Source organism: Mesoplodon mirus, assembly GCF_964341445.2.
Source record: "Mesoplodon mirus genome assembly, chromosome: 15".
NCBI classification, from domain to species: Eukaryota; Metazoa; Chordata; class Mammalia; order Artiodactyla; family Ziphiidae; genus Mesoplodon; species Mesoplodon mirus.
Window position 1 is genome coordinate 85,353,749 of NC_138991.1, and position 18,550 is coordinate 85,372,298.

At 58.2% G+C, this 18,550-nt stretch overlaps 1 protein-coding gene across 1 annotated transcript in view; it reads left to right on the plus strand.

Moving 5' to 3' along the window:
• The window catches only part of IQCE (IQ motif containing E), a 38,999-nt gene extending 32,279 nt beyond the window's left edge, over positions 1 to 6,720 (plus strand). Inside the window, exons 18-21 of the mRNA XM_082644435.1 lie at positions 1,044 to 1,165; positions 1,820 to 1,920; positions 3,076 to 3,189; positions 4,425 to 6,720. Coding sequence (XP_082500561.1) covers positions 1,044 to 1,165; positions 1,820 to 1,920; positions 3,076 to 3,189; positions 4,425 to 4,552 — 465 coding nt within the window. The 3' untranslated portion in view covers positions 4,553 to 6,720. The remainder of the gene's footprint in view (positions 1 to 1,043; positions 1,166 to 1,819; positions 1,921 to 3,075; positions 3,190 to 4,424) is intronic.
• Positions 6,721 to 18,550: the final 11,830 nt, after the last annotated feature.

Sequence of the window (18,550 nt, forward strand, 5' to 3'; positions counted from 1 at the left end):
AGTCCGAAACGTTGATCTCAGAACTTACAGAGCATCCATGTGCATCTCTAAAGAAAATGATTTAAGATTAAGGTCGAAGGATACGTAACTCCTTTGTCATAGTTTGAGATCATGCTCCACCCTACTTGACTTTAGAAGATGTACGTGGAAAGCGTGTGAAGTGGAATAACTATTCCAACACGGAATAAACGATCTCAGCATGAAAACATAACTACGTGTAAAATATGGAATCACACTTGCAGCTAAATGTAATAGCGTTGAACAGGGCCTTTCCCCCCCAGAGCAGTGGCACGTTTCTCGCTGTAGGAGGTTGTGGCGAGTGAGGGTGAGAGGCTCCTTCAGGCGCTGCCGAGATTCTGCAGCAGAAAGGGAGCCCTCTCCTTGGCCATTGGAGCTTCTCCCTCTGGGGCGCCCCGGCCCGTGCCCGCCGTCTTCCAGGGAAACCGACACCCATCTCCCCTCCCCCCCCCCGCCGCCCCCACTAGGCTGCCGTGCTGCAGGCGGCTTTCCGGGCACATCTGGCACGGGTGAGGCCACTGTCTAGCAGAGTGTGCAGCCCGGACCCCCCTGCCGTGCCAAGCCCTCCCACCCAGGTAACCCTCAGGGGCTGCACACGGGCCCAAGTCCTTAACATTCTCTCTCCATTTCTTCCCACGCTTCGTCGGCGGGACAAGCGCAGATGCCTTTGGGTCCTCGCGTCCCGCCTCACCCTCCAGCCCCTGGCACCCGTGGCCCCCCCAGGGTTGAGCTTCAGCAGCCAAATGGCGTTGAGGTGCTGGGACATCGAGTACCGTGTCCATCTTGGGGTCAAGACAGAGGCTTAAACTACAGCAAAGATAGGAGTCCCTCCCCTGTGAAAACCACCAGACACGATTCTAAGAATCTCTAGAGGCCAAGTAACCTCCAGTCAGGAAACTGCTGACGAAATAGTAACGAGGGCAGCCACCCGAATCGGAATTGCGCTCTTAACCTGGCGCCGAGGGTCCACACGTAGGAGGTGGCGGGGGTTCACGCGGTTCTCTTCCCCACCGTCGCTGCCCCAGGACTCGCCCGAGCCCCGCGTCCCGAGCCCCGTCGTCCAGGCCGAGGGGGACCCGTGGCAAGAGGAGGCCGTCACCATCATCCAGTCTGCCTTCCGGGCACACCTGGCACGGGCCAGGCACAGGTAAGTCCACCTGGCAGGCCTACCTCTGTTCTGTATCTCAGGGCAGTGCCGGACACCTGCGGGGGCTGCCCAGCCAGAAAGGCACAGGGTGTGTTGCCAGAGCATAAGCTATACCCACCCACCCAGGTGAGGTGGGCCACAGGCTCCGGTCCTCAGAAAGAAGCCTTTCTAGGACCGTTTCCTCCTGCTGGGAGAAAACAAATGGGAGGGGCTAGATACCGTGCGGTTCGGGGAGCCCTCGGTTTGCAGACCGCCTGTGGGCCTGTGCTGATGCCTTGCCCCTTCCTGAAGGACACCGTGGCGTGACCCGTGTTCAGGGGGACGTGGGTGTCGTCAGAAGCCTTTCTGCAGCAACACACTCTTGTCAGTGGTGCCGTGCCTGCCAGTTCCGCTGGGGCTTGGTCGGGACTGTCCCGGCTGCAACGGCTCAGAACCCTGTATGAGTCACCTCGGGCAAAGAGTGGGGCTTCCGGCGGGCCAGGGGCCGAGCTCGGGTTGGGGCCCGTCCCTGGTGCAGCCTTCCACGGCCGGGGGTGCAGGGGACACGCCCAAGGCCCCTCACAGCCCGCCTGTCTCAGGGCCTGGGCCCGTCGGCCTCACACGACGCTGGCCTTCCCTGGAGTCAGAATCAGCTAGTCTCTCTCTCTCTCCCAGTGCTGCTGGTCCACGAGCTGCCACTGCAGCGTTTCCCGACAGACCTGCTTGGGCCCCACACAGCGCACCCTCCTCTCTGCCCTTGCCTGCAGCCTCTCCTGGTAATTGCATTTCATTTTGGATTTCACGCGAGGGGCAGCTTCCTCCGAGGTTTCAGCCAAAAGAGCTGCCACCGTCCCGGAAGTTGGGACGTGTAAAGTCGTGTAGGGGGGCTCGTCCCGCGGCCACCTGCGAGCTGGGTAACGCCTTGGCCACACCTTCCTGTCACAGCTCCGTCCCCTGTCCCTTGGGTCGTAGGGGAAAGAGCCGGCCCCAAGCGACTCCCCGGAGCCCGACAGGCTGGCCGGTTCTGGGGTCGGTGACTGCAGGCCACGCAGTAGGAGCTTCGTGGTTTTGATTTTTAATCTCAGCTCTAACTAGAGCAAGGCGGTGTCTCTCCTTTGGGCCAATGTTTTTCCTGTTTTAAGTAAAACTTTGCTTGTATTTCCTTTTCTGCTTCATGAAGATCCAATAACAGTCAGTGGAGAAATCCCTGGACTGGCAGGGGCGCACAGCCCACGGCGAGGCCCGGTGCCAGCTCTGCCCCCCTGCAGACACGGGGTCCTCCCCGGGCTCACTCCTCCTGTGCGAGAGCCGGAGGGTCGGGCGAGGCCACGTGCAAGTCGCTTTCAGTCCCCAAATGTATGATTCTGCCTGTACTTCAGGTCCTCCCTCCCTCAGACTGTAACCGGGACACTTGCTTGGAGCGTCTCTGTACGCCAGAGGTGGCACAGAGGTGGCCGTGTGAGGTCGGGGACTGTCACTAGACAGAGCGTAGTCTTTTTTTTTTTTTTTTTTTTTTTGCGGTACGCGGGCCTCTCACTGCTGTGGCCTCTCCCGTTGCAGAGCACAGGCTCCGGATGTGCAGGCTCAGCAGCCATGGCTCATGGGCCCAGCCGCTCCATGGCATGTGGGATCTTCCCGGACCGGGGCACGAACCTGTGTCCCCTGCATCGGCAGGCGGACTCTCAACCACTGCGCCACCAGGGAAGCCCCAGAGCGTAGTCTTGAGTCTCGTTTGCGAGCGTGGCGCGCAGGCTGAGTTCTGAGGTCGCAGTGGTGCAGTCGGAGGGCAGGCGCAGGCAGGCCGTGGTGCTTCAGAAGGAGGGAGAACTGCAGAAAGCCCAGTTTTTCTGAACAGAAGTGTGAGCCTCGGAAGACGGGTGGGTGCGACGAGCCTGTGAGGATGGGAGCCTCCCGCGTGCCTGTCGTTTCAGGGCAGGAAGACAGCGAGGGGAGCAGCGGGGAGACCGCGGAGGCTCCGGCTCCCGGGGACGGAGCGCCGAGGCCATGGGGGCCAGGGGCGCCGGCAGCCCCGCCGCCCTGCTCTGGTGAGTGTCGGGTCGCGGGGGCCCTTCTGGGGCTTGCCTGACCTGGAAACCGCCACGTGTGAGAAATCGCACTCTGTCCCGTTTGGTCATCTTGTCTGGCTTTGTCAGAGCGAACTTTGAACTTTGAGGTTCTCTCCAAAATCTCCGTCTGTAAAGCTCCCCAAAGCCTGCATATTATTCTCCAAAAACCAGTTTCAGTCTGATTTCACCAGACCCTACGTTTGGCGACCTTTAGATTCTTCGATCAGGGCTACAGTGTCTGTGTATGCCGCCCTTTTCTCCTCTTGTTAAATGCGTGTCCTTTCAAAGTGGCAGCTCATCCTCCTGCCTGAAAAGTGCCACCGCCGGCCTCGTTCGGGCCCTTGTTTACACGAGGAAACGGTCTCTGTGAAAACTGCACATGGAGCCCTTGTTTGATCTATTGTGAAAGTGTTTTTAAAGGGAAAGAAAAACTGAAGCTAACCTTGAAAACTGATGTTTTTAATTTTATAAGTTTTTCCACTCTCATAGTTTTCTTGACAGTGACAGAAAAAAAGCTGACACAGTTACAGTATCTGCAGCACGCGGGGTGGTGATTTCCTTCCCTCTTTTATCTCAAGTCAGGGATTGGTTCCTTTTTTATTGGCACTTTACTTTGTGAAGCAGTCGGAGCAGAGGCCGTCTTCTGGGGCTGGGAGCACCGGCCCCAGGCCCCAGGGGAACCTGACCCTTCCTCACATCCCATCCAGATGGCCACTGAGGGCGGAGGGGGTCTGCAGGGTGGTCGGCAGGCGCATCCCAACCTAGGGTCGATTACGATTATGGGATGTGAAGAGTTTAGATGTGCGTGAAGAAAGGCGCTAGAGCTCGCGGGTGGTCCCTGGGTGTTGGCCTGGCCTGGCCCGCCCCCTCCTCCTGCGGGGGGCGTGTCCTCCCCAGGAAGCCGGGGGCCACCGGCTGCATCTGCCCACGAGTCACAGCCGGCCACCCGGGCCGCAGACTCCCGGACGCTGCCGTGAGGGCAACGTGCAGAGAATCCCCGCCGCCGCCGACTTGAGCCTCCCCCGTGCCGCCAGCCTTCACCTTTCGTGTCTGTTTTGCTTTGGGGAAACTGGCCGACGCTCGGGAGCTGGGCGCAGAGGGTGCGAGTAGGCTCTAACGAGGGTGGCGTCCGTCAGGCCTGCGCCGCCGTTCCTCGCGTGTCCGCCCCGCCGTCCCTGAGCGTGGCTGTGACCGCCGTCCCTTCTCTGTTTCAGCGGAGCCCTGTCCTTCGGGGCCGCAGCGCGCCGCGACTCCGCCCGCGGAGGACGTGAACTCCGACGACTCCGACGAGATCGTCTTAGCTCCGCCTCTGCCCACGAAGAAAATCGCCTCCCCGCCCTAGGCCCCTGCGGTCGCCCGGCACGTGGCGATGCCCTGTCCGGGCAAGGTTAGGTTCAGAGGACAGAAGCACTCAGACAGGAAAGGAATTTATCTTGTGAGGAGGAGGAGAACCGTACCTACTTGACACCTCACCTCCGTCCCCGGTTTTTCTCTTTCGTTTTGCCAGTCTGCTTGTTTGTTCAGGGAACCCCTAATGCCTCTCTTTATTTTATCTCTGGGAAGGGGTCGCCTACGTTCCGCACCCTCGGCTGCAGGCCCCCCCCCCGGTGGTCTTCATGCCGGACAGACACACCTGCCCAGGCTGGAGGGCAGCAGGGGGCCCGGCCGAGACACGTCCTCTCGGGGGACCTCTGGCCACCTGCGGCCGTGCAGGCGAGGGCTTCTTCATTGGCGCTGACGCCGCACGGCCACCGCCTCCAAGACAGGCAGCGCGCCTCAGAACCCTTGCTCTCAGCCCGAACGGAGGGCCCTGCGCACCGGGGAGAGCTTAATCCCGGGCCACCCCTCCACCTCCCCGGCGCCCCGACGGCACGGCAGCCCTTCTCGTGTTGCACCTCAGGGGCTCCGGCTCAGACTTGTCCTTCTTTCAGAAACTCCTGGGCCCTCCTTACAGAGGTCAGAGGCTCCCGGCTCCAGCACAGGCGAGGCGTGTGGCCAGGAGGATCTGTGCTGCCCTGTCCCGTGAGAGAGGTGGACGGATCTCCCAGACCCGCCCACTCGGAGTCAGGCGGGGGACCCGCCAGCCCCTTTCACCACTTAGGTGCCGGTCATACAGTCGGTTGAAAAAAGTTCAGCCAGGGGGCCAGGCTTGCGTCATGTTTTCTTTACTCGGCCCGTGAGCTGCCAAGTCCGTTTTTTCTTCTGTTTCCGCCGCTGGACTGATGGCTAACTCGAGTGAACTCGCTGCTGACCTTTGCCTTGTTTCATCCACTGGGTCTGTTCCTCCTCTGGGTGCCAGCTCAGCTAAAGGCCTGTAGGAGCCAGTCCACCAGTCAGGTACCCAGAGGGTGATGAAGGCGATGCCCGCGGCCTGCAGGTCCCCAGGGGGTCATTCTCCCCCCCACCCCATTCAAAAATGGGCATTTCTGCATTACTCCTTGCTCTGAGGAGCCCAAGGCACTGGGGACCTATGACAGATGGGTCAGTGTCAGGACGTCCTCGCCTGGTCCTGGAGGAAAAGGCCGTGTGTGCAGCGGGCTGGCCGTCGGCAGAGCTGGGATGGGCAAGGTCAGCCCCGGGACCTGAGTTTTCCAAGAAAATGCTCCTGAGAATTGCAGATATGTACATTTGTCTGCCTGTGCTCCTTGGGCCCAGCAATGTTGATCTAGTAAAAGTAAGCAGTCTTGAAGCCACCTCAGTAAATGACTTAACTCAAGGCTATGACCCTCTGACACTGTGGATCTGTTCCCTGGAGAATGCCGGGTGCCCAGTGTGCTTGCAGGGCCCACGGCTCGGGGCTGGGGTTCTAGGGCTGCAGGAGCAGCACAGGGCTGGGCGGGACAGGGGCCTGGGGCCTAGAGGGCCTGCCTTCTGCTTGCCTGCCTCTGTGCTGCCCCACTGGACGGGCCCGTCCGCCCTGCAGACAGACCAGAACCCTCGTCCCAGTAAAAAGACCGAAGGCATTAGGAAAAGGAGGGCCACCTAGCTCAGAGCAACCAGCGTGAGAGCTGCAGAGCTTTGCTTCGTTTTTAAGTAATAAATACCCTCTGCAGAAAGCCCCGTTCACCTTCAAGAGCTGAATAGAATTTAAATTCCACGAGAAGCCATCTAAGCCAATTCAACACCCCTCCCTGTGGTTTGGGAAGCAGTGTTTTCTCTCATGTGGTTCAGAAATTCTGAGGACTGGAGAGTGGACACTCAAACCTGCCTGGGGCCGGCCGGCTGCTGCTCCAGGTGAGGACCTCCCCGAGCTCCCAAGGGCCTGTTAGCAGCTGATCACGCTGGGTAAGCATCCTTTGAAGCAAGAGAACCCACACCTGGGAGTTGAAATGTGAAGCCATCAGGTGGCTCCAGGGGGAAGTGGTGGACACGCTGGTCTTCGACCTCTGTATTTAGGAGCACTCTGACCTACGCGTAATTTGTACACAAGTCTCTTGGAAGGCATAAGGTTTTCCCTCTGTGCTACTCATCACTGGCCTTTGTAATTGTAAATAAAAGCTGTTTTGCAGGGTCTTTGTCTTGATTGCCCTATAAACCCGTGACTTTTCATGACCTCTGGGTGTGCCATTGCCGTAGCTCATGCTGCACAAACCCCGTGCTTCTGGGCTCCTGGCTTTTGCTTTGGTCACAGCACAGCCCTGGGAGCGTACAGCCAGCCGGAGGGAAGGGTCCCACAGCCAGCTCCCTGCCGTGCGGGAACTCATGCATCCGTCTTTGAATTTCTCTTCCTTGTTCATCAGTGAGGACTTGAGCATCAAGAAATGAAAATGAGGGAGGATTTCCCCCAATTCTATTTTTTGTTTTAGGAACAGGGAAGGAATAATTTACTGAGGAATCAAACAGATGTGAATGAGCCCCAAAAAAGTTGACTTCTGGAAGAAGAATTGTTTTCCAATATTTTGTTGGAAAATTGCAGCACGAGGTGCACCCGTGGCTTTGTTTGCATGCGGCTGCTTGCTGGGCCCTCGAATTTGTCTGAAGCCCTTACAGGGACTGGTCTGTTGGCTCCAGCACTGGCCCGAGCGGATCACCGTGTGTCTTACAGGCAAATGGGTCACTTGGAAGACTTGGCGCTTTCAGAGGTGCTGGTTGGCCCTTGGAGAGGTTGTGACAGAGGACAGCAGGGTCCATCAAACCCTTAGCCAGGCCACAAGCTTGCTGCCACCTGCTCTCCCGTGAGGCTGGGGTCTGGCAGCAGAGAGGCAGCCTCAAGGGGGGTGGGGTGGGGGTCTCAGCGGGAGCTGGTGAGAGGAGAATGGAGCACAGTCTTCACCCAGCAGGAGGAGAGCCGGCAGGAAGGTGTAAACGTGGGACACGTACTTGTGCACAAACACATGGGATCCCTCTCCCCACTCCTGCCACTGGCCTTCCTTGCTCTTGGCAGCTCTTCACTTCAAAGGTGGAGCCCAGCTTGGTCTGCACGTGAGCCTCCTTAAAGGCTGGTAGCCGAGAGTGACCCCCAGGCCTCCGCGCAGATGATTCTAAACATGAGGTTCCTCAAAATCGCAGGCTAAGGGGAGAAAATGTCAGAATGCAAATCCCTGGTTTCTCTTAGCTGCTGTTGGGTTCAGAGAATGAACGTGGGGATGAGGAACGGGTCCGTGTTTCTTTGCTTGGACGCCAGCCAAAGGCCTTTGGCCAGCGCCTTCCGTTATCCTGGGAGCCCCACCGGGCAGCAACAACCCAGGAGGCGGCCCCGCTAGACAGGGCCTGCCTGGGGGAGCTGGGGGCCGTTTCCATGGTGCCGTGTCCTTCCTGAACAGGGCGGCGGGGGGGGGCCCTGAGCTATTCGTTAATTAAGCCCAGAACAGCCTGGGATTCAAAGCAGAGGGCCCCATGTGTGCCAGAGCTCCCGGGGCGGCCATTCAGGCAGCCCCCCAGCCCTCCCCTCTGGCCCGGCTTTGAGGGAGTGAAAGCCAGGAACCCCGGGGGTAGGTGGGCCGTGGGTGCAGCTCGTGGAAGCGGCGGAGAGCCACTGTCCCTGCTAATAGCAGCCTCATCCACTGTCAGCCGGTCTCATAGGGCCCCCCCCACAACCCCGCTCAGCTCTGTGACGACCACTCTCTCTGCAGCTGGGGACGCAGTGGCCCCTTCCCCACCCCCTCCCCGTTGACAAGGTTTTTCTCCCGGCCTGTACCAGCCCTTCCCCTGCTGTCTCTTAGACGTGGGCGTCCCCAAGGCTCTGACCCCAAGCAGACCCCACCCAGACCCGAAATGTCGACGTGGACGTCTGCACACATGTGCCTCAGGTGCCTCAAACTAGGCCTAGCCCAGCTCTGAGTTACCTTTGCCCCCTGACCTGCCCCCGGCCAGCGGTCCCACCCCAGGGGATCACAGCCTCTCAGTTGTCAGAGCTGGAACCAGGCGTCATCCCCCTGTCCCTCCATCCTCCTCGCCCTCCACGGTCACCAGGCCCCAGCGGCTCCTGCTCAGAGACCCCGACACCTGCAGCGAGGCTGGGTGACCCCACCGGGTGCCCCACGGACCCCAGGACGAAGCCCAACTCCTGAACACGCCGTGCCCCCTGTGCGCAGTCACAACACGCACACGATGCAAACATACAAACATGCATACACGCACAGGCATGCGCACACACGCACGTGCACACACACACCCCCTCTCAACTCAAGCCACCATAAGCTATATGAGGCTCTTCCATCTTTCCAAAAAGGAGACCACAAAAAAAGACCAACTTGAAAGTTCCCACACTTTTCATAGGTGTGGATGAAACTATCAAATGCCAACTTGTTCGTGATTCATTAATTTGGTCGTACGTATTTAAAAATCATGTAAAATGAGACATCCTTTGGTTTCTTGAGTTCACAGCAGCGTCACACCCCTGGCCTCGGTCATTCCCACCCTGCGGATGGCTGCAGAATCCGCATGTAGCTCACTCGCCCAACTGTCTTCTGCGCTCCATGCCTGGCTCTCCAGCCGCCTCCTTACCATCTCCTTCTGGATGTCTCGACATCTCACCTCACCTTGTCCAGGACTACACTCACCGGCCTCACACCCATTAGGATGGCTACTATAAAAATAAACAAACAAAAAAATCAGTGGTGTTTGTTGGTGAGGATATGGAGAAACTGGAATCCCATGTCCTGACGGTCTGAATTTAAGATGGCGTAGCCACAGTGGAAAACGGTATGGCGATTCCTCGAAAAATTAAATATAGACTTACCATATGATCCAGCAATTCCACATCTGGGCCTACACCCCCAAAGAGTTGAAAACACGGACTCAAACAGATCATAGCATTATTCACAGCAGCCAAAAGGTGGAAGCAGCCCATGTCCATTGATGGATGAATAGACAAACACAATGTGGTCCATCCATTCAGTGGAATATCACTCAGCCTCAGAAAGGAAGGAGATCCTGACGCCTGCTGCAACGTGGACAGACCTTGAGGGCAGGATGCTCAGTGAAATAAGCCAGACACAGAAGGACAGATACTGTGTGACTCCACTCCTAGGAGGGCCCTGGAGGAGCCAGGTCCATAGAGACAGAAAGTAGAGGGTGGGGGCCCGGGGCTGGGGGAGGGGGAGGGGGGTTAGTGCGTAACGGGGGCAGAGCCTCAGTTTGGGAAGATGAAAGAGTTCTGGAAATGGACGGTGGTGATGGTAGCACGACAGTGTGACTGTACTTGATGCCCCTGAACTGGACACTTTAAAACGGTTAAAATGAGAATTTTTTGTTATAGGTATTTTACCCCAATTTAAAAAAGTGTTTTAAATGACACAATTCTCCCCTCCCAAGCAGGCTCACCCACAGCCCTCCTCATCCACCCCATCATCATGTGCACAGGCCGGACACCTGGGTGCGGAGTGTCATCCGTGACCCCCTTGCCACCATCTCCAATCCTTCAACAAAAAATCCTATTGACTTAACCTCCTAAGTACGGCTCACGTCTGTCCACTCCTCTCCATGTCCATCCCTGCCCACAACAGCCCAAACCACCACCTCAGCCTCCCCTGAATAGCTGCGCCCCCATAACCAGTCGGCTCAGACTCACCCTGGCCAGGCCCCATCTGCTGTCCACTGCTGCCTGGGGTTAGGGGGCAGGAACGTGGCGGATGTGCTGGGGACGGTGCCTTGCCCTACGAGAGCCAGCAGACCTTGCTCCCTGGAGATGCCCAACCCGGATGTGGCTGGTGCATCACGAATCCCCTCAGGGCCTCCTGCGGCCCCTGGCATAATCGCTCGCGGCAGGGATTCACTAAGCAGAGTTCTGCTTCTCTGTGTAAAGCCAAGATTATTTGATTGTTGTCTGACTCCCCTATCAGACTCTCTAAGATAAACTCCGCACTGAGTTTGTGATGCTTACTGCTGTTCCCAAGGCCTAACACAGTGTGTGGTACACAGTAGGTGCTCAATAACCGTGCAGAATGGATAAATGAGGGGCCCAGCGCTCTTGGCTGAGGTGCTTACCTCCCTCCATCGGTGCTCTTCCGTTGTATCCTCCGTCCCCCACTGGACCGAGAGATTCGTGAAGACGGTGATCATGGGATTCACCTGTATATTCGCACAGCAAACACAGTACCCAGCACACAAAGAAGTGCTTAATGCATGTTGAGTGAAGGATTCTACCGGCCTCCCAAGATAGGATCTCAGAGGGAGTCTTGACTCTCCTTCTCACTCCCCTGTCCCCCCATCAAATTAGCAGCCAAGCTCTGTGCATTCTGTCTCAGTGGATTCTTCAGAATCCGAGCCATCCTTCCATTTGTTAGACTTAGGTCGGGCTGGAGTATAACACCCCAAATAACAGTAACGCAAACAAGTTAGAAGTTTCCAAAGCCCCAAGGAAAGCAGTACAGGTGAGATATGGTAGCTGCATGATTTTCAAAGACCTGTGCTCTTATTGTTGCTCCCCTCTCCTGAACACAAGGCTTCATGGTCCAAAGTGGCTGCTTAAGCTCCAGCCACAACATATGCATTCCAGCAAGCAGGAAGGAAGGAAGGAAGGGCCATCCCCTCACTTGAGGACGTCACTCATATCCTATTGGTCAGAACATAGTTGCACATCCAGCTACAAGGGAGCCTGGAAATGTTGTCTTTTATTCTAGATGGCAGTATGCTCAATAAAAGTGAGAGGGCCTGTTACTAGGGAAGAAGAGAAGGATAGATCCCGTGGGATGGCCAGCACTCTCCTTCCTGTTCCTCGTCTCCCTCCAGCGTCAGGCCCTTGGGTCCTCCTCCCCACCTCCGTAAACACACACCTTCTCCCCTTGCTCAACAGATTCATTTAGATTCCACGGGGCACCCTGGATTCCCTCCATGCCCCAGCTCGGCCCCCATCCCCCGGCCTTTCAAGAAACACGAGGCCCTTCCCCACCTCCAGCTGGCCCCTTGCATGAGCTGCTTCCCAGCCAGGAATGTCCTTTCCACCGAGCCAGCCCCCACGGCCCCCGCTGCTGAGAGGCTCTTTGCAGTCAGCCCCTCCTTTCTCTGTGTTCTCACAACGCGAGCTCATTTCGTGTGCTTTAAGATTTCCTGCACGTTTGCCTCGTGCCCGGCACTGAGGGAGGAAGGCACTTTGTGCACAGCATCAAGGGGTATTTCATCTGCTTGCGAGTCTGTCTCTCAGCTAGGCTGAGCTCTGTGGGACTGGAGGAAATTCCTTCCCTGCCCAATACCCACCTGCCCAGGTGCTGGGCCCCAAGTGGGCAGAAGTCTAGCCGAGCACCCCTCACCAGGGTGGCGAGGGCCCACGCGGGAGAGGCCCAGGGGCATGGTGTGTGGGGGGCGGTGGCCACAGGGTCAGGAACAGGCTGTTCCCCCCACACGCCCAGAAAAAGGAATGAGGGGCTGAGGCTGAGCCCGTGGGGAGGCAGCTCTTCCTGCGAGGGAAACAGCAGCCGTCACCTCCCCCACCAGAGCCGGAAACGGCACCGGGGCAGCTGGGGCCCGGGGACCACGGAGTTCAGGAGGGAAGCGGAGGCCGGGGTGGGCGGGGGCGGGGGACTATTGCACATTCTGCCGAGGAGTTTGGCCTTCACCCCAGGAGCCGTGGGAACAGGGAAGGGCTGCTGGCAGGAGAATGGCGGAGTCGGATTTGCATTTCAGAAGGTGGAAGGCTGGCTGGCAGCCGGGAGGGCAGCACAATGGCCCAAGGGCTGGTGAGGAACCCCCCCACCCAGGGCCCAGCGGAGCCCAGTGAAGCCAGCCCCCTCCCCGCCACCCACCCAGAGAGGAGAGCGCTCAGGGCAGCCCAGGCCCCCGGAGGGGGAGCAGGCCCGGCAGGCGGGGCGCAGCCATCCCTCCTCTGGGATTCTCAGTGGGGAGGAAGGTGGAGGCGGCTGCATAGCAGAGTGCGCCCCCAGAGCTGGGCCTCAGCCTTGGGCAGACGAGGGGGCGAGCCTGGGACCACCTGCTCCCCACAAGCCCCATGCCCACTCTGCAGACCCAGCTGGGACGTCTGCGGAGGAAACGGTCCCTGGGCCCACAGGCAGAAGAATCCGGGCTGAGGGTCCAAACCATCCTGGCTGGTGACCTGGGGTGAGCCTGTTAGCCATCTGTAAAAAGGGAGTGACTATGGCCGTGTCTCCGGGTGGCCTGGGCGGGCCTATGCCGGCCAGCGTTGCTAAGACCACGATGGTGTCTGTTCTGGAAACACGCGTGGAGCATGTGTTAGGGCCCAGCTGTGATGGGTCGTCACCATGGCTTTGCTTCCGGAAGCCTCTGCCTTGCTTCTCACCTGACCGCCGCCCACCCTGTACCTCCGGGAGAGATGGGGCAGAGTGGGGCAGCAGGGACAGATGTGGGTGCCCTTGGACTTGGTCCTGAGGCCCTGGGAGCCAGGGAGAGGCCAGCAGGAGCACGGCACGGTCAGAGTCCTTCACAGAGACGCAGGCGCGGGGGAGAAGCTCAGGACCAAGGGCACAGCCCTTCCAGTCCGAGCTCCTGGTGGCCTGGACGAGGGGCTTCCTTTTCGGAGCCCAGGCAGGGATCACATCTCTCTGGGGAGCGGGAGGCCTCCGGGCTCCCCAGGAGAGACAACCCTGGCTCACCCTGACTCCCCGGACGCCCCCCTGAGTGTGCAACAGGCCTCCCCGCGTGCAAGAACGAGGTCTGTCCAGGCCCGGCTTTGAATCTGGGGACCCAGTGTCCCCCACATGGGAGCCAGTGGCCGGCCTCTAGCAGGCAAGGCAAAGACTTCCCGGCTGTGGGGTGAGTGACTTGAGCTGGTCACTGGGGGACAGGTGACAGTGGAGGAAGGAAGCTGGGCTACAGCTGTGAGCACCCCCTTTCCAGCGTGACCCTGGGACCACCGGGCAGGGAGGTAGGACTGTCCTCCTTTTGCAGACGCGGAGACCGAGGCTTGGAAAGCTGCCTGGTAGAAGGGTCTCTTGGAGGGGAAACAATGTCACCAGGCAGCCCAAACATGGGAGCAGCTGGCGGGGGTGGGGGGTGTGCTCCGGAGAGGGAAGTGTGCGTCTGTCCCTCCCACGGCCCCAGGCAGGGGGTGGGATGGGGGGACTCCAATTCCTCCTGGCCCTACTGGGCTGCTTCCAAAGTCCCGGAAAGGCGTCCCCTCTCCCCAAGCACAGGAGTAGTGCAATGCTTGGTCTACCCTTCCCAGCTAGCCTTGGTCACCGACACAGACCCCAGCCCACGGAGGGCCAGAGACCCACAGCTCCCGGAGATGGAGTGGAGGTTCGTGAGGCTGCCAGGAGGAGCCCATACGCACCTCAGCCTCCAGGACCCTCCTCTCCCAGCTGCCCACACCCAGCCCTTCCCCGAGCCCACCAGGGTGGAAGGGAACTTACTGGCTGACCAAAGAACAGCCCCCAGAGCACCACAGCTTGAAGAAACCTTTCCCGCTTTGGGGAGTCCACTGAATCAAGGTGGTTGCAGCCACGGCCCCGGCCACACCCCGCTCTGTCCTGACTGCCCCTTATCCCTGGGCTCGGCTGTGACTGGCTTTGGCCGACGGAGCATTATTAAAGGGGACACAAGCCTCTGGCTTGGCCTCTCTGAGATGCCGGCTAAAGAAGCCCGAGGTAGCTGGCTGGAGCCACGTGGTCCGTTGAGTCAGCACCAACCACCGGCCATGAATGAGGCCGGCTGAGACCACCCAGCCCCGGTGGAGCTGCCACATGGCTGCAGGTGCATGTGTGACTCTGGGTGACAGAGTAAGAACCACCCAGCTGGGCCCAAGCTGCTGACCCCCGGAGCTGCCAACAGACAACAGTGGTGGTTGCTTGAAACCACCAAGGTTTGAGGCGGTTCATTATGCAGCAGTAGATAACCAACACATCAGCCTTTTAAAAATACATCACTTAGCGGGTTGCACTGGGGAGAGAGTTAAACCAGAAATAAGAAAAGACAGGGGTTTCCATCTTGTCTCTGCACCCAGTTCTCTGAGCCTCTGTTTCCTTCTCTTAAAACAGGGACTGTGGTTGCCCGCCTTGCGCAAGAATTAAGTGAGACTCTGGGCACGAAAGGTGTTTGTGCAAATGTCGGTGTGCACGCACAGTCACCCTCTCCCCTGGAGTAAGACGGCCTCCTGAACACAGCTCCTGCTCTCTTCACAAGTCAAGGCTGTGGTTTGGAGCCTGAGCTTCCCCTGCTGTAAGATGGGGAAGCCGGGCTTGGAGAGCACTGAGGACCCTGAGGGCGACATAGGTCCCCACAGGGCTCATGGTTGGTGGCAAAACCTGAGATGAGCCCAGGTCCCACAGCTTGGCACAATACTCATCACAGATGCCAGGTTGGGCAGGGCAGGTGGGCAGGGATGAGGAACCCACCCGGGGAGGGTGTCTCTGCGACTCCTTTTCATCCGGTGCCAGTCTCCCTTCATGTAACTTTGGGGCTACCTCCTCTGGGGCGCTGCTTTGGATCTGCCTTGGGCTTGGGATGCAGGGACCAGCCTTGTCAGTACTGAGTGTGAAGTAAGGGTAAGGAAGCTCTGAGAGAGACCACGGGTGCGTGCTGGTACTCGGCACAGCATCCTTGGCAGGCCAGAGGCCATCCCTACTGATTTCCTGGTTCCCAGGGTTGGGGGGCGCTCTCTGGATAAGCGAGGCAGCTGGATAGGTGATGCTAGGCAAGCCAGAGGTGTGCACGCCATTCTGGCTGGGTCTGTTAGGCTGGCTCCCATGGCCTGCTCAGGGACCACACTGGCTGGCATCTCTCCCAGCCTCCAGAGCCATGGGGCAGTTCCACCACGGCCAGCTTGAAAGCAGCGCTCCTGTGGCTTTCCTGTGGCCAGGTGTCTGTGGGGACCGGGCGCTAGGCTGGCTGTGCGTCTCAGCGGGAGCTGGGGAAAGCCAGCATCCGGCTCTGCCTTCTCCCTGCCGGTTCTCACGAGAGCTCTGTCTCCATGGAAAATGTGAATCTCGCTGGCCAGGGTCCAAACGCAGGGGATTCCATTGTTCTGGCTTCCGACCCACGGTCTGGCACCCATCCCCTGCCTGGCCTTTCTCCCAGCGCCTACAGGTCTTGGGACAAACCATTCAAGAGCCTCAACCCAGCCACCTTCCTGGCCTGGAGAACAGACCCTGGGGAGGTCCTGGCCTGGCTTGCCTCCTCCTTTGTTCCAGATGCTTCTACCAGATGCTTCCAAGCAGCTCAGTCCTCAGTGCTCACTCCTTGCAGACTTTTTCATCCCTGTCCTTCGCTCACAGACTGTACTTCACAGGAGGGAGGGGAGGGAGGGAAGGGAGGGGAGGGGAGGGGAGGGGAGGGAGGAGGGGAGGGGAGGGAGGAGGGGAGGGGAGGGGAGGGAGGAGGGGAGGGGAGGGAGGAGGGGAGGGAGGGAGGGAAGGGAGGAGGGGAGGAGAGGGAGGGGAGGGGAGGGAGGGGAGGGGAGGGGAGGGAGGAGGGGAGGGAGGAGAGGGGAGGGAGGGAGGGGAGGGAGGGAAGAAAGAAGAAGGAAGGTGGTCAGGGAGATACTGAGTGAGGCCCTTGCACATGTAATCGTTTGTACCTGTGACACAATGCGCATAACCATTTCAACGTGGACAATTCAGCGGCATTAACTTTGTTCACAATGTGGTACAACCTTCACTACGTACTTCCAAAACTTTTCATCCCCCCCCAAAAGAAACCCCTCACCCATTAAGCAGCCCCTCCTCTTTCCCCTCTCCCAGACCCTGGCAACAACTAATCCATTTCCTGTCTCTATGGGTCTGCCTACTCTGGATATTTCAATGGATCATTTGTGGGGTTTCGTGTCTGGCTCCTTTCACTGAGTGTTGTGTTTTCAAGGTCCATCCATGTTGTACCAGGTGTCGGTGCTTCATTGCTCTCTATGGCTGAATAATATTCCACCGAGTGACGGTGCTGCATTCTGTTGACCCGTTCACCAGCTGATGGACATTTGGGGTGTTCTCACCTTTTGGCTGTTGTGAAGAGTGCTGCGGTGTCATGTCAGTTTACATAACGCTCGCGTTGCTATGAGCTAAGCAGGACTCTACCCATTTTAGCCATGAAAAGGCTGGGGCTCAGAGGCCCTGTGACTTGGAGTAGGAGATAGTTAATTTAAAAAGAAAAGAAAGGAAAAGACCTGGGCTTTGGAGCTGAGAAGACCTGGGTGAGAGCAAGAAAAGAACAGTGTCCAAAGATGGAGCATCCCGGGAGCTGGGCATACGGCCTGGCTTTCCGCACATGGCCTGGACCGCATGACCTCCCCAGGAGGTGGGACTATTTTTAGTCCCATTTCAAATAAAGGAAACCAAGGCCCATCTGCCTGCTGCTTGAATGTGTCCATTGGGGGCAAGTTTCTTCACTTCTGAGCCTCGAAAACACCCTCATCACCCGCTCTGTGATGTGGGAACCTGGCTGAGGCCGGAGGAGAGCGTGGGTGTGGGCACTGAGGGTGACTCAGCTGGGCCTTCCTGCCCACGCAGGCCTGGCCCTGCTGGGCCTTCTGGGCTCCCCGGCTCCGGGTCCCCATGGTGGAGGCGATGAGAGGCTGTGGCTCCTTATCGCTGCCTGGGCTGCTTCCTTAGCTGGGGGAAGATTAGCCGTTTCTCCATCGGCCACCTCCCCGAGTCACACTGCAAGGTCATTGAAGGCATGTCCCTTGGCGTGCTGGTCAGTGGCCAGCACTGCAGACCAAGTCCTCTCCGACTTCTCCAGCCACTGGAGCCCTATTTCAGGTCATGTAGTCTGCGGGCAACAGCATGAGGCTGAATCCTGGTTCCCTGACTGGGTGGTGATTCTTGTACCCCCTGAGCAACAGTGGGACCCGGGCTTCGGCTGCCCCATCTGTAGAGTGGGGCTAAAGTCAGTTTCCAGCTGCAGGGGACCCAGGACAGGCAGGAAGAACCACTGCAGCTCCAGCCAGTGAGTGCCAGGCAAAAGGAGGGGGGCGTGGGGTGGCGGCAGGCCTTCCTTGTGCCCCACCCCTGCCACCTGGCATTCTCTAACCCTCGACCTCCTGGTGCCTGGCCGCAGGAACCCTGTTTTGCAGATCAAGGACAGGAGTAAAGATGCAGAGATCGCACGCTGCAAGCGTCAGACCCCAGGGCCCCCCTGGATCCTATTGACCCACAGGAAAGCACAATTCTCCAGGGGCTTTTCAGTTCCACGGGGATTTTCTCACCAACACTGGACCTCAAGCAGCAGTAGGTTTCAGGCTCAGGCTCCACCAGTAGAGGCTTTGGCGGTGCTTTTCCAGAACTGCATGTTGTGGGTCCCTCCTTTTCTCCACCCTGGACCTCCTTTATTATTCTTTCTCCATGGATCCCTGTGGGAAAATGTCTCACCCACCAAACACATTGCAAATATTAATCAGTGACAAGCTCCTTTGCCATTTTGTGCAATCAGAGACACAGAATGCCTGCCAACCGGAAGCTCTGAACAGCCTGATGTATGAGTTTCCTGTGGCTGCTATAACAGGACCACACACTGGGCAGCTTAATCAACAGAAGTGTCTCGTCTCTCAATTCTGGAGACTGAAGTCTGAGATCAAGGTGTCAGCAGTGTTGGTTCCTTCTGAGGCTGTGAGGGAGGGTCTGCTCCAGGCCTCTTTCCCAGCTCCTGGTGGCAATCCTTGGGGTTCCTTGGCTTCTTGACACATCACTCCCATCTCTGCCTCTGCCTTCATATGGTGTTTTCTTCGTGTCTCTGTATCTCTGCAACGCATGTTCAAATTTCTCTCTTGTAAGGAGAGAATCCATTGGATTAGGGCCCTCCATAATCTCCTATGACTTCATCGTACCTTGATCACACCTGCGATGACCCTATTTCAAAATAAGATCGCAGTCACAGGCACCAAGAGTTGGGACTTGTACATATTTTATGTGGGGACATAATTCAACCCCGTACACCCAAGTTACCATTTCATATAATGTTTGGGTCTGGTTTTCTGGCCCTACCAGAGGAAAACGCACAA